General features: G+C 42.2%; 1 protein-coding gene across 4 annotated transcripts in view; it reads left to right on the top strand.

Moving 5' to 3' along the window:
• The window catches only part of acap3a (ArfGAP with coiled-coil, ankyrin repeat and PH domains 3a), a 59343-nt gene extending 45681 nt beyond the window's left edge, over positions 1-13662 (top strand). The window contains exons 11-25 of one of the 4 annotated variants that reach the window (XM_035158724.2): positions 613-725; positions 1440-1491; positions 1820-1920; positions 2486-2597; positions 2710-2918; positions 5019-5088; positions 5419-5513; positions 5609-5826; positions 5917-6006; positions 6216-6308; positions 6409-6635; positions 6811-6920; positions 7084-7194; positions 7283-7344; positions 12756-13662. In XM_035158724.2, coding sequence (XP_035014615.1) covers positions 613-725; positions 1440-1491; positions 1820-1920; positions 2486-2597; positions 2710-2918; positions 5019-5088; positions 5419-5513; positions 5609-5826; positions 5917-6006; positions 6216-6308; positions 6409-6635; positions 6811-6920; positions 7084-7194; positions 7283-7344; positions 12756-12862 — 1770 coding nt within the window. In that variant the 3' untranslated portion in view covers positions 12863-13662. Of the gene's footprint in view, positions 1-612; positions 726-1439; positions 1492-1819; positions 1921-2485; positions 2598-2709; positions 2919-5018; positions 5089-5418; positions 5514-5608; positions 5827-5916; positions 6007-6206; positions 6309-6408; positions 6636-6810; positions 6921-7083; positions 7195-7282; positions 7345-12752 lie in introns of all 4 variants that reach the window. The other 3 variants (XM_035158723.2, XM_035158722.2, XM_035158721.2) reach the window with 3 other exon arrangements.
• The last annotated feature ends 173 nt before the right edge of the window (positions 13663-13835 follow it).

The raw sequence follows: 13835 nt of genomic DNA, 5'->3' as shown, positions 1-13835 counted from the left end.
AATTCTGGATATATGTTAACTGAGGACATACTGCTCCATGTTCCTCTTCCTTTAACTGACACAGCAAAGAACTGTTGTTGAAAAGGTGATTTCTGAGTTTTAATGTAGGAGTACCTCGGCCCTGACTCCCTGTTTGTTCGCATTAAAGATATAAAGGTGTCATCAGTAAGCTGCAAGTCACAAAAAGGTCAGGAGCTAATTTCCCATGAATCACTCTGTTTATGTAAGGATTTGCGTCACGCTCACATCTGTTGAGTTATGAAATGCCCCCCCCCCCTCCGTGTGTGCCACACAGGAAGATGGCATGCGACTCCACTCTCGTACACGCACGTGAGCGTTTCCACATGGTCGCACAATTCCTGATGACTTGGTTGGTTTATGGACTGTATGTACAGTACGATGCACATCGAACGCCACTGGTATTCCAGGAACAGCACTCACACACACGCAGCCACCTCATTACGGAAAACGAGGGGTTTAGTTTCCTGTTTGGCGATTTTAAAGGTCAGAACGTCTTCCTGCCGACGGACAGCTGGTCCCGTGACCTCTTTTTGTGTGATGGCCGGGGTTAATGTTCGGGTCGTGTGCGTCTCTCTTCCTCTTTTCTTTCAGGACTTCTCGTATGACGACTCTAAGGTGGAGTTCAACGTGGATGCTCCTAATGGTGTGGTGATGGAGGGGTACCTGTTCAAGAGGGCCAGCAACGCCTTTAAGACCTGGAACAGGTAACACACATGGCAACGCTCTCTATTAACTTTAGTGAAAACAGGGGAGTGAGGTGATAAAAGTAGAGAACTGCAGAGGTTACATACAATTAGTTAAAAATGAGGTCATCATATGCAAAATATAAGGAAAGGAAATTCACGTTTCAGCAGCACAGAACGGTTATTAAACAATTTTAATGAAATCAATTTTCAAGTAAAATAAGAATTTGAATAAATTAGGGAGAGATGAATTAAAAATGTGTATGTATATATATTAAACTATCTCTTAAACGTGAAAAATACAATATGTAGGTAAAGGTATGAATAACATGTTATATTATTTGTTTTACACGCTTAAATTATTTTTCATTGTGTTTAGTTTGTTTTTATCTTGCTGTTGATGTTTAATGTTGGATTGAATTGTGTGTTTCCAGGCTGTTTTTATGTTATTTCGTGTTTTAATGGATATTGAATTATAAATTGCTTGCTGTTGTTCTAAAAATGACGGGAAGTTGAGTAGTTTTTATTCAATTTCCTCCTTCGCTGACAGCTTTTATCTGTTCCTGTCACGTGATCAGGGTTAAAACGCAGCCACGACCAAAACCCATCTTACTCAGCGATGCTTTTACTCGTCCTCAGTCCCTCGGTGTCCACAGCGGTTCACCTTCTTGCACGCTGACCATGGAAAGAATATCCATCTAAAACATGTTTTATTCATCCCTCCTCTCTCTGCAGACGGTGGTTCTCCATACAGAACAGTCAGCTGGTCTATCAGAAGAAGCTCAAGGCAAGTTACATACATCTTCCCCCCTATCGGTTGTCCCCGGGGTAAAGGGGGATCTGAGAGGTTAAGTGCAACGTTAATGGGGAGGGTGGTTTTTAACGTTCTGGCGTTCTACACTGAAATCCATCATCACTCACTTTCTCACGGATTCTGTGAGTCGAGAGATATCTGATATCGGAGCACTCGCTTTGAGGCCTTTGAGGTTTTCAGGTCATTTTCAATTCTCTGCCGATCCGTGCGTGAGCATGTCGAACGCGTCGTGTTCTCCAGGTTCAGCAGTTTGTGCCGTTGGTAAGAGGAGAAATGAGAATCTCAGGTTTTGTGTTTGCAGGACTCTCTGACGGTGGTGGTGGAGGATCTGCGGCTGTGCTCCGTTAAACCCTGTGAGGACATCGAGAGGAGGTTCTGCTTCGAGGTCGTGTCCCCCACAAAGTAAGACACTCTCACGCTGCCGTAATATCATCGGACACCCAGACCACCGCTTTGTTCCAAACTGATATATCACTACTAGGAAATTTGGTGCAGACATTCATGTTCCCCAGAGGATTGATCCAAATGACATTAGAGTTTTAGACTGTTATCTAAAGATACATAGATACAATCTCATGATTTTAAGTGCAATATGTTCATGTAAATTTTTACTTTTGAATTCACTAACATGGAGGAGGCAGGGTTTATTACCTATACTGCAACCAGCCACCAGGGGGTGATCCAGATGTTTTGGCTTCACTTTTGGGAGCTGTCATGTCGTCTATGGTTGTGTTATACATTAATCTCATTCCAGCACATAGACTGCAAAAGGAAGTTTTTACAAAATTACTTATTTCATTTAAACCTTAGAAATGCTGTCATTTGCTAATAGTCACTTTGTTTTGTGTTTTTTGGGATCTCATGTTGGTTTGACACGTCTCCCTGAATGTTTTATACACCCTTGGGACACATTGGAACACGTAGCTCTGTCGGGAGGTAAATGAATCTGTGATGGTTTGTTTTGCAGGAGTTGCATGCTGCAGGCGGAATCTGAAAAGTTAAGACAAGCGTGGATTCAGGCAGTTCAAGCCAGCATCGCTTCAGCCTACAGAGAGAGTCCAGACTCTTACTATATCGAGGTAAATCATACACCAACTACAAATACATTTTAAATCCGACGTAGCGAGTTCATTTGCAGGCCACTTTGTATCGATGTGACGTTTTTTTACAATCGAATCTGTTTATATTTAGCATCTGGACAGAACCGCCTCCCCGTCCACCAGCAGCATCGACTCAGCCAGCGAGCCACGGGACCGCAGCGCCCGGGGCGACACCATCCTGCAGCGGATCCAGTGTCTGCCGGGGAACGAGCGGTGCTGCGACTGCGGCCAGGCCGACCCCCGCTGGGCCTCCATCAACCTGGGCATCCTGCTGTGCATCGAGTGCTCCGGCATCCACAGGTAGAGAATATACTTTGGATGTTTTGGTTCTCACTGAGCTCAAAGTTAAATTACCTGACTAAAAATGTTTAATTCCTCCTGAAATAATCTACAAATCTGGAAATATCTTTTATTCTAAAGGTAAACTACAGAATTTAAAATGCCTCGTACATCAGTGAAAGTCAATTGTCTGAGGATTTAAGTTCACAACTGTGCAAATCTTCCTCGCCGCTTCTCACCTTAAACTGAGATTACAGATGCACACGTGGGAAAGTTTCCTCTTTCACGAGTAAAGTTTTAAAACCGGCGTTGGGTTTCAAGCTCTGCTCATCACACCGTTCTCATTTCAAGTTCCATAGATTCTATTACATTTGTGTTTTCTTCTCATTTTTAGTTATTCAGTTTGAGGTTAAACTGTAAAATATCCAACCTCATTCACATTTCTTTGTCATAGGGATTTGATAAATAAAGTGTTTTAAGTATCAGCTGTTAAATCGGTATTAGAAACGTTTTGCTCAATAATATTGGTATCAGCATCGGGGGGGATTATTAATCTGTAGTCACAGAGCTCAGTGAAGGTCAAACTCCGTTCTGGATACTTCCTCCTCCACCACTTCCTTGTGCCGTGTGGTTACTGGCTCTGACCACAGGAAGAGCTGCCAGATGACCGTGTCGTACCTTGTGCCGCTAAAGGCGCCAAAGCACGGTCCAGCACACGCACTCTGCTGAGGGGATTAAAGCCGCCTGTTGGATCAGTCTGGCTTTGATTTAAACTTTTCACTGAGGGGGGGGGGAGTGAGAAGATGAAGATGGCTGCAGAGCTGCGACACACACACACACACGCTGTGAAAAGGTCCCCGAGCGGTTGAATCCACCCTCAGATCCCGGTGAATGTGACGTAACGCAGCCGAATGAAGCTTCCTGCTGCCGACGGACACATTTTCTCATCGTTCACACCAGTGTGCGCCGCGCTCACGACCCCGGTTACATCACACTGCCGCGTCACAAACTTCATTTCTCAAGCCCCCAGAGGGAAAAATCAACCTCGTGAGTTGTTTGAGTGTGTGTGTGCAATTATCACTGCTTGTGTAATCACAGGCCACGTCCCTGTGTGTGCGCTCACCTGTTGAATATTCATGTCCCTGCTCGGCCCCCCGAGCTACAACACTATCAGTTTTTTTCATTCGACTGTGCCACTGTTGCCAGGAGACCAGACAGCGTCATCGGGGGAACTCGGTGATTTGCATGACATTGGCAGCGGCTCCTCTCGTTTCTCTCAGGATAAAAACTCTGTGGGTTCCTGCAGCTTTTCAAAACCAGGTCCAACGTCACAGTCATGGGCGGGTTGTGAGAAAATGGGGCCCAGGGCAGAGACAAGTCAAAAGACCCCCCACTCCTGAAATATGTAAACAAGACACAACAAATCTTTATCGTCATTTTCTATCTCATTGTTTGTTTTGTGTGTCTGTGGTCTTCTGTAGTTGTTTTATGTCTCTTTGTGGGTGTTGTGTGTCTGTTTTTAGTAAGTAGTCATTTTTTCTGGTCATTTTATTTCTGATTGCATAGTTTTTGTGTCTCTCCGTAGTCTTTGTTGTGTGTTTCTGGTCATGTTGTGTCTCTCTGTGGCTGTTCTGTGTCTCCTTGCAGTATTGTTTGGTCTTTTTGTGGTCGTTTTGTGTCTTTCATAGTTGTTTTTCGTCTCTTTGTGGTCATTCCGTGTCTTTCTGTGGCCGTTTTGTTTCTCTTTGGGATAGTTTTAGTTTTTCTCTATTGTCATTTTGTTTCTTTGTGGTTGTTTTCTGTCTGTTTGTGATTGTTTTGTGTCTTTCTGGTCATTTTTTGTCGCTGGTGTTCATCTTTTGTATTTGATACTGAGGCACCAGTACCCGGTGACCTCTGACCTCTCAGACCTGGTTGACCTGTTCAATCTTCCATCCACAACCACAGTGTGACGAAACCTCTTGTACAGTTTCCTCTTCTCTCGTTAGCAGAATATAAACCACCGCTGCCGTCTGCTGCTTCAAAGTCACAACAAAGTCACATTCTTCCACTTTTGCCTTTTTGTGCGACCACAGAACATAAACAGAATATTTTTAACTTGAAGTTTGTTTTCTGTTGCAGGAGTCTCGGGGTTCACTGTTCGAAGGTCCGCTCACTCACACTGGACTCGTGGGAACCAGAATTATTGAAGGTACAGTTTGCATAAGAATGAAACAGTTATCATCATCTTTATTATTAGTATTATTATTATTAGTAGTAGTAGTAGTGGTAGTATTTGTGTTATTAGTATTATTAGCATTGAGGCATTAAGCAGTTGCTAATCCATTAAAGGAATATTTTGACATTTTGAGAACTACTTCTTGTCTTGACGAGAGAAATATGAGAAGATCGATACCTCTCATGTATCTGTACATTAGATATGAATCTACAGCCTGCAGTCAGATAGCTTAGCATAGCACAGACATTTCTAATTGTTCCCTCAAGTCGTTCCCTCAAAACGTTGCTCGTGTCATCCTTGTAGTTGATGTGTGAGCTTGGAAACAGCGTCATCAACCACATCTATGAAGGCTCGTACCAAGAACAAGGTCTGAAGAAACCATCACCGTCCAGTTCAAGGTAGGAATCAACAAATTAAATACACCTCAATTATCCGAACAGAATCTGACTCATTATTAAAATCTGTTCCTTTCCGACGCTGTGCTTCTTCACAGGCAGGAAAAAGAAGCTTGGATTAAAGCGAAGTACGTCGAGAAGAAGTTCCTGAAGAAAATGGGCTGCACAGAGATTCTCATCAACGGCGAGCGGAAGCCCGAGCGGCGGTGGAGTGTGAAGAAGTGCCGGCGACACAACAGCGCCACCACCGTCCCCAAAACACGGCGGAGATACCGACAAGAGCCGGGAAGCACCTCCCCTTCGACCCTCTCCTCGGGTACTTTAACTCAGCTCTGTGGTTCAATGTTTCACCCCCTCTCATTTATTACTGTTACGCTCACTCATCACTTTCACCTTTGTCTCTCAGCTGCTGCTAAGTTCAGACGAGACTCCCTGTTTTGTCCCGACGAGCTCGACACGCTCTTCTCCTACTTTGACACGGGATCCGGGCCTCGAAGTAAGCACCTCACTATTTAGTCTGCCAATAAGTTCGACCTTCACAGGCCGCTGCATGAAACCCACACATTTAGTGTAACAGCCAGACGGCGCGGATAAGACGCCTGAATGTGCAGTAGAAGTGTGTGTTGCTTTAAAACAAAACCGGTCAGGCTGAAAGAAACAGCGGTAACTAATGTGTCCATGTTGTGGCGTCTCCTGGTCCGGCAGGCCTGAGCAGTGACAGCGGGTTGGGAGGCAGCACAGACGGCAGCACAGACATCCTGGTGTTTGGCTCGGTGGTGGACAGCGTCACAGAGGAGGGTGAGTCCAGCAGAGGAACGTTTAACAGACGGTCACTTTGGTAGTTTAACTCTGCAAATGAGTTTGTAAAGACTGACATGCATTTCTCTATTTTCCTCAGAGTGTGAGGTGTCCGAGGACTCGAGCGGCGAACCGGAGCTGGAGGCTGAGCGGGAGACGTCCGACCCGGAGGACATACGGGACCTTCACCCCGGAGCGCTGCTGTACAAAGCCTCGAAGGCCCGCAACCTGCCCGTCATGGCCGAAGCGCTGGCTCACGGGGCCGACGTCAATTCGGTCAACGACGAGGATGAAGGGAAGACGCCCCTCATACAGGCAGTGATCGGGGTGAGTGGCGCCGGGTGCTCGTACTTAAAGGGGCATAGTATAAGACCGACTGACTGAAAAACTCCATAAGTCAGCTGCAGTAAATGTGCAAATATCCACTTAAATTACCCTTTTAGTCCCAAAATCAATACCAACATTAGTGTCGCCGTGCTGAGCTGCTCTCACTTTACTCCAGGGCTCGTTGATCGCCTGCGAGTTCCTGCTCCAGAACGCTGCCGACGTCAACCAAAGAGACGCCAGGGGGAGGTGCCCGCTGCATCACGCCACGTATCTGGGACACACGGGGTGAGTCCTGAGGCGGAAAATCTGTTGTGTTTTATTTTTTGTGTTGTTTTATTACGTCTGCAAAGGAGGTTGTGTTTCCTCCCTGTCCTTTTTGTTTGTTGGTTTGTTTGGAGCGATCTGATCGATGACGTGTGATTGATTTCAGTTTTCTTTGTGTTTCCAGGCAGGTGTGTCTATTCCTCAAAAGAGGGGCCACCCAGAACGACGGGGACGAGGACGGCCAGGACCCTCTGAGTATAGCAGTGCAGCAGGCCAACGCAGACATAGTCACACTGTAAGTGAATTTAATCTAAGTTGTTTCACTGTCCTCCTGCTTCGATGAGTTTCTAACACCCTGCTCCTCTTGGTCTTCGGTCCCTCAGGCTGCGTCTGGCCAGGATGAACGAGGAGATGCGGGAGTCGGAGGGACCCTTCGGACAGCCAGGTCAATACCCAGTCAGCAGCCCCACTGAGCAGCAGTATAAGAGATGCATTCAGGAGTTTATCTGTCTCACTATAGCCGAGTGCTAGAATCAGCCACGGGTTAAATCCCAGTGCAGAGGGTGCAGGGAGACATTCGACTGACTGAGAGAGAGAGAGAGATCCTGTATTTCACACTCTGCATGTCGTCCCTGAGAGGAACGTTCCACCACCACATTAACGTCTAACATCTCAACATCAGACATATCCAGAATATCTGTAGAGTTCCTCTCCCCAGCACCGCCTCTCGTCCACCACCAGCAGTCAGCTCCCCTTCTCAGGATCACACCAGAACTCAGCGTTAACTTTCAAATGATGTCAGATTGGAGCGACTGACTTTGCCACAAGAGAATCGGTGTTGTTGTGAGGACCAGTGAGTCCGTTCACTGCCAGGAAAGAGTCAGACGCTTCTTTTTAAATAGAATATCCAGCAGCACTAGTGTCAAGCACCAAGTCATCAGCAGGGTATTCAGGACCAACCTTTTTATTTTTAGCTTGAGAGGGAACAGGGTGCTCTGAACCAAAGACCTGCAACAGCTCGAGGGTTCCTTCAGTTCTAGGTTTCATTTCGTTGTGTTTTTGTTGTCGTGCAAAGTGGGACGAGAGATTTTGGTTGTCCTTGGTTCTGGAAGTCATTTTTTCTCATAGTCAAATTAATGTGACTCTTCTGTGGCTCGTGTGAAAATAGGGACTAAATAGTTCGATTTGCATTCATGAGAAAAATTGTCTGGTTGTGTGATGAAAAGTCGAAGTCTGGGTTCGTAAAGACTTTGGGGCAAAAATTAACTACGACTCCCAAGGTGCATTTCGTCAAGAAGCAAGTACTTTTAAAATCTAGATGAATTATGGGTGAATCCAGCTCAGAAATGCATCTTGGGAGTCGTAGTCAACTTTCTACCCCCGAAACCTTTATATACACAGACTTCAACTTTTAATAAAAACCACCGGATCATTTTCTCTGCATGCTGCTGTGAATAGTTTCATTTTCATAGTGATCTAGTCGTTGGATAAATACATACAAACTTTTGGGGTAAAAGTTAACTACGACTCCCAAGAAGCATTTCGTCAAGAAACATTAAATCGCAGAGCACAAAGTGAACAGGTTAAATACGTTTACTTTTAAATTATGGGTCAACAACAACTCTTCTGGGATCGGGCCTCCCACTTTGCAGCTCCGTATCTGTAGCACACACGACTACGGGATAAAAGACACAATCGATAAGCACAGGGTGATGCAGCCAAACTTTCTCTAACTATCGTAGGACCTGTGGTTCGTGCACGTGTGCTCGGTGGCGGTAGAGCTCTTTATTTTTCGTTGGATCGGCCGTGAAAGGGGAAACTGTGACGCTGCGATAACTGTGACTGAGAGTAAATGATCCTCGAGTCATTTACTCTGTTTCGATGGAGAGTTTGATCAAGTGAAGCTTTTATTTTGAATTAAAAGCGAGATTATGCACTTTTTCTTACCTACAGTGATTTAAATCTTCTTTTTGCTGTCGTTCAATTAATTTTTTATCTTTTACTGCTTCTGTTTTTTTAATTTATGACAGAATTCCCAGAGCAATAGTGCAATGCTTACGTCAGCAATCTGTATTTTTTGTATTACGTTGGACAACAATGCAGAGGGTATTTTTTTAAGCTGGATCTATTTTGTTAGATTTTACTTTGCCGAGCACTCACACACAGTATTATATTCTCATGATGAGAGAGAGAGAGACATTCCTCCACAGTGTCAGTGTATATAACCACTCAGAGTAATTCTGCAGGACAACCTGCAGAGGAAGATGGACATTTTTGATATTGTGTATTACTGTATATACAGTATTTGTAATTTCAAACGTTTGCTTATGGTAATCTAATGTGTCATGATTTGGCCTATATTGAATTTGTTCTTTGTTTTTAGTGCATGGGTGGCTGTTGCTCAGGTCCTCTGAAGCCCTGTTTACTTCTGTACCAGTGTATGTTGATAATTGATATTTAGTATTGTCAAATAATGTTAATATCAGTATTCTAAATATATATATATATATATATATATCTTACTAAATCATGACAACAGTGCATGAAGTGACATTCGAGACAAACACCTCACATCGGCTGGTTTCGTGTTTGTGCCAAAACGCTTGATGACAGTGAACGTGGTGGTTTGGCCGCTTCCTGAAACTGAATCTGAATCTAATGACCCCTGTTATGCTCTGAAATGATGTCAGGTCTGACGCCTGGTTTTTATTTGACAGAATGATCCAGAAAGTGCACGATGAAAGAGCCAAGTCGTTGCTCGCACGTTCTCGGAGGCAAAAGAAACATTCTGATGAATTATTTTTCCCCAAAGATCGTCTTGTACAGATTCTATCGACTGTTTGGGGTTCAGTTCAAACCAAAGACCGGAGACAGTTTTTCAGAGAAACAAAGAAAATAGTTTGACCCTTTTCTATTTCGTACATTTAAGGGACTGTATACAAACTATTTTAATTGAGGAGGGAGGGTGGTCTTTTTACATTTTACTTTAAAAGAGCAAAGCCCTTTTCAAATGTAAAAGTGAACTTTTGCTTGACCCAGAAAAAACAACAAAATCTTCCCTACTCATTTTTCTAAATTGCCCATATTGGCAATGTGTGGCTAATAAGTGACAGACCAACAAAACATCATAACATCCCCTTGTCTGACTTCTTCTTCCTCGCTAATAATTTCTATCCAGTCCCTAACTTGTATTTGCGGATGTTTTTAACGGACGTGGCAGCAACAGAAAGTTCGACTCACTCATTTCCTCCCCCCCCCCCTTGTTGCTTGTCGGTGAAAAATTCAACGCACTTTGAAAACACACAATCTCTCTTAATCATCCCGTATTTTCTTATTCCGTGCAGTACTTTACTAAACATTTTACTAAATGAATGATGTCAGCACCGACCGATCGTTTCCATCGAGCCACTGAATGATAACTGTTACAGCACCATGTGTCTGCAGCGTATCGTACTTCAACAAGTCGACTGTTGTGTATATAAACTAAAAAACTATTAACACTTTAACTGCTTGCTTCCTTACATGCAATTTTTAACTCCGTTGTACTTTTTCTGTCTCTGACTGTTACCTGTACGATTTCTTTGACTATTGTAAGAGGACGTGTGTCTCTAAATAAACTGTGTGTGCATATTAACACTAACTGCTACCTATGTTTGTTTGTTTTTTGTCGAATAACTCCTCCCAGTGTCGTCTGAAATGATTCTGATAATAAATGGACGATGTGACTAAACTCTAACTTCTCCCTTCGCTTCTTTGTCTCATTTCTCCTTCAGTTCTCTTTGTCTTGCATCTAACAGAATTAACAAACTTCTAACCTCCTGTGCTGCTCGTGCACTAATTATAGATCTAGTATTTCAAATATTTTAACATTTATGTTGTGCACTAGAATATGAACAGCATGTTTGAATCTGCATGAATGTCATAACTGACTCTGAAGAAACAATATATAGTTATAGTTATAATAATAATTGGTTTATAAAACACTTGAATATAGTCGTAAACATGTATAAGGAAATTGTTTCTTAGCAAATATAAATCCTTGTAATACTGCAGGATTGATAACATTGGTATTACAGCTTTAATCGTATTTAATTATATATGATTAAACATAAAGCATATATTAATTGTATATTTAAAGGTCCAAATCATTCACAAGTAGCTGTTATGTTTTTAACTCGAGGTCCGATTTACTGCATTTATTCTGGGGCTTTATCAGCTCATGAAATTGTCATCAGAGTAATTGAATTTAAATATTTTACCGATTAGGTAATTATAAAAGGAAGTTTCCACCTAGATGGATTGTGGTTGTTGACAATATTTAAAATAAACGTTTATTTATATAAATAAACTCAAAGTGCCCTAAAATCTGCTTAAAGCTCCATTAAAGTGTTTTATAAACCATGTAGAACAAATTGAAATGTCTTGTTTGGTCTAATCAATAGATTAAAACCAAAATATTTCCAGTTTACGTTGATTAATCAATCGATCGACTAATTGTTTCATCTCTTGTTTCTTATAAATGTTAAATACAGTGGAGTTTAAAATAACATGTTGGAAAGAACGTGACATAGTTTAAGGTTTGAACTTACTGATCTCTCTCACACACACACACACACACACACACACACACACACACACACTCTCTCTCTCACACACACACACACACACACACACACACACACACACATACTCTCTCTCACACACACTCACATATGCAGAGGGAAAGCCAGGAATGTTCATTCCCCTTTTTAATTAGCCGAGTCTGGGAGCTCTCACGGGACAAAAGAGTCGAGCTGCTTTTGTTGTGCCTGTAGATTCAGCCGTTGCCATGGCCACAGGAAAAGTAAAGGCTCAGTATCTGGGAAGTTGAAAGAGTGAAGCTTCATGGTGCCTCGCTCTGTTTCTGCTCCTCCATTCATCAGGCCGTTCTCACCCAGAGCTCCTCTGTCTCCCTCACTGCTGCTTGGTTTTCTCCACTTTCATATGAAAGATGTTTTGACGATTCAAAGTACGAGTGAGAGACTTTTCTCTCCGTCACGACCAGGGACCGGTTTTTATATCGCACTTCTAGAAGTAACATTCAGAAAGCTTCTGAGGCTGAAAGTAAAGAGTGAGATCCGCTGCGTGTGAGATACATTTATCCAGCGACTTCTCCAGAAAAGTGTCGAACAACTTTAAACTCAATTAATCGATGAGTTGATCAACAGGAAAAATATTTAGATAATTGATTAATCCTTTTTATGAGGATTTGATGCATTTATATGTTGAACATGTGATAAACTAAATGACTTTTGGACTTTTAAATCACAACAGACATTTTTTCTTTACTATATTCTAATATTTTACGGAAAAGTATTTAATCGATTCATCCAGAAAATTGTCTGCGGATGAATTGATAATGAAAACAATCTTTATTTGCAGCCTTTTAGGAAATTATGCTCAGAGAAGATTTACAGACTGACCCTAAATCTGCCATCTTTCTTTAAAACATGCCTTACATTGCTATTCCCTGGTCCTGTATGTTATTGTTTAAGTGCATATTATAATCTTAAATTCAGGAAAAATCTTAAATTCAGGCAAGACATTGTACTGTTGGTAGATGAGGAATGTCAGAGAAATTATACAATAATGAGAATTTAGTGTTCAAATGCACATATGCTTGATTATATTGCTTCACATAATGTAATCTGCTCCTAACGAACTTAGATTAAAGAGCATTTTAAAGTCTGAAGATCAGCAGTTTGGTGAATGTGGGCCTTGGTATCAAGGTCAGCGTTGAGTGGTGGATTATCATTTTCATCATTTTCATCATTTCCATCATGCTCATCATTATTCTCCGTTGTTTTCCTTCAGCAGGAGACGCCACGTACCTCGACATCTTCCGAGAGTTCTCCCACATGGCCTCCCACAACCCAGAGAAGCTGAAACGAAGGAGTGTGCACTTCCGACACTCCTTCAGGTAGTCGGGCCCAGAGTCCGGAGCAACGTGACATACTTGAAACGTGCAACAGCCACTTTCCAGATATCACTGTCCACCACCACCCCCACCTGAGGAAAGACCTGATCACATAAATAATACTGTTCTGTCATTTCTACAGTGCAGTAAAGTGAAAGACAGTTTCGTGATGCTGGGGTTCGTTATTATTCAGTGTTTAGATGAGCTGAATCATATCTGTGCTGTTCTCAGATCAGACTTTTATTTTGATAGGATTTTTTTGCATTATGAGGATTTGCTGGTAATCTCCTCTTATCAACATATATAAATATAGCATTGCTTTTTTTTTTTTTTTTACAATGTTAGATTTACCTTTGGATAAAATGCCCAAGCACTTGTTTTTATATCTTTTTTTCCTTTAAATCGTCATTTGTTTGCTCTTCTCTCAGTGTCATTGAAGGACTTCCATCAAATACTTTACAATACATGAATTTCTCTGTAACGCATGCATTTACTCTCCTTATATTTCAATACTCAAACTTGAATTCTGCTTTGTTAAATGGATAAAGTGTCATATCCTTAGTTATCACCACCAAACCAACGTCTTGAAGTCACAGTGTATTTTGAATGTCTTATTCTGCATCGACTACGCTGGTGTAGTCTGTGTCATGTTTTGGTTTAATTGTACTTTGCAGTACCACTATGAAATACAGCGCTCGTGTTACTGTACATGTGCCGTAGAAGCAAACAAATGCTAATATATCTGAAGGAGCAGGGAAACTGATCTAAAGGTGGAATGAAATAAACATTGTCTGTGTTTACATCTGAGCTGTGACATCAGGCCTCCTTATTTGAAGCTGAGACACCAGCGCCCTCTTGAGGTGAAGTGTGAGACCAGTGAGTGAACGTCACAAATGGTTTAATCTCTTTAAATACATTATTTTTAGTGCACCAGAACCTTTTTTAAATTGTATTTATTGTAAGATAATATGGATTTAGGA

The sequence above is a fragment of the Hippoglossus stenolepis genome, chromosome 6 (assembly GCF_022539355.2).
Source record: "Hippoglossus stenolepis isolate QCI-W04-F060 chromosome 6, HSTE1.2, whole genome shotgun sequence".
Lineage (NCBI taxonomy): Eukaryota > Metazoa > Chordata > Actinopteri > Pleuronectiformes > Pleuronectidae > Hippoglossus > Hippoglossus stenolepis.
The sequence above is the reverse complement of the archived record's forward strand: the minus strand, read 5'-3'. Positions and strand labels throughout refer to the sequence as shown.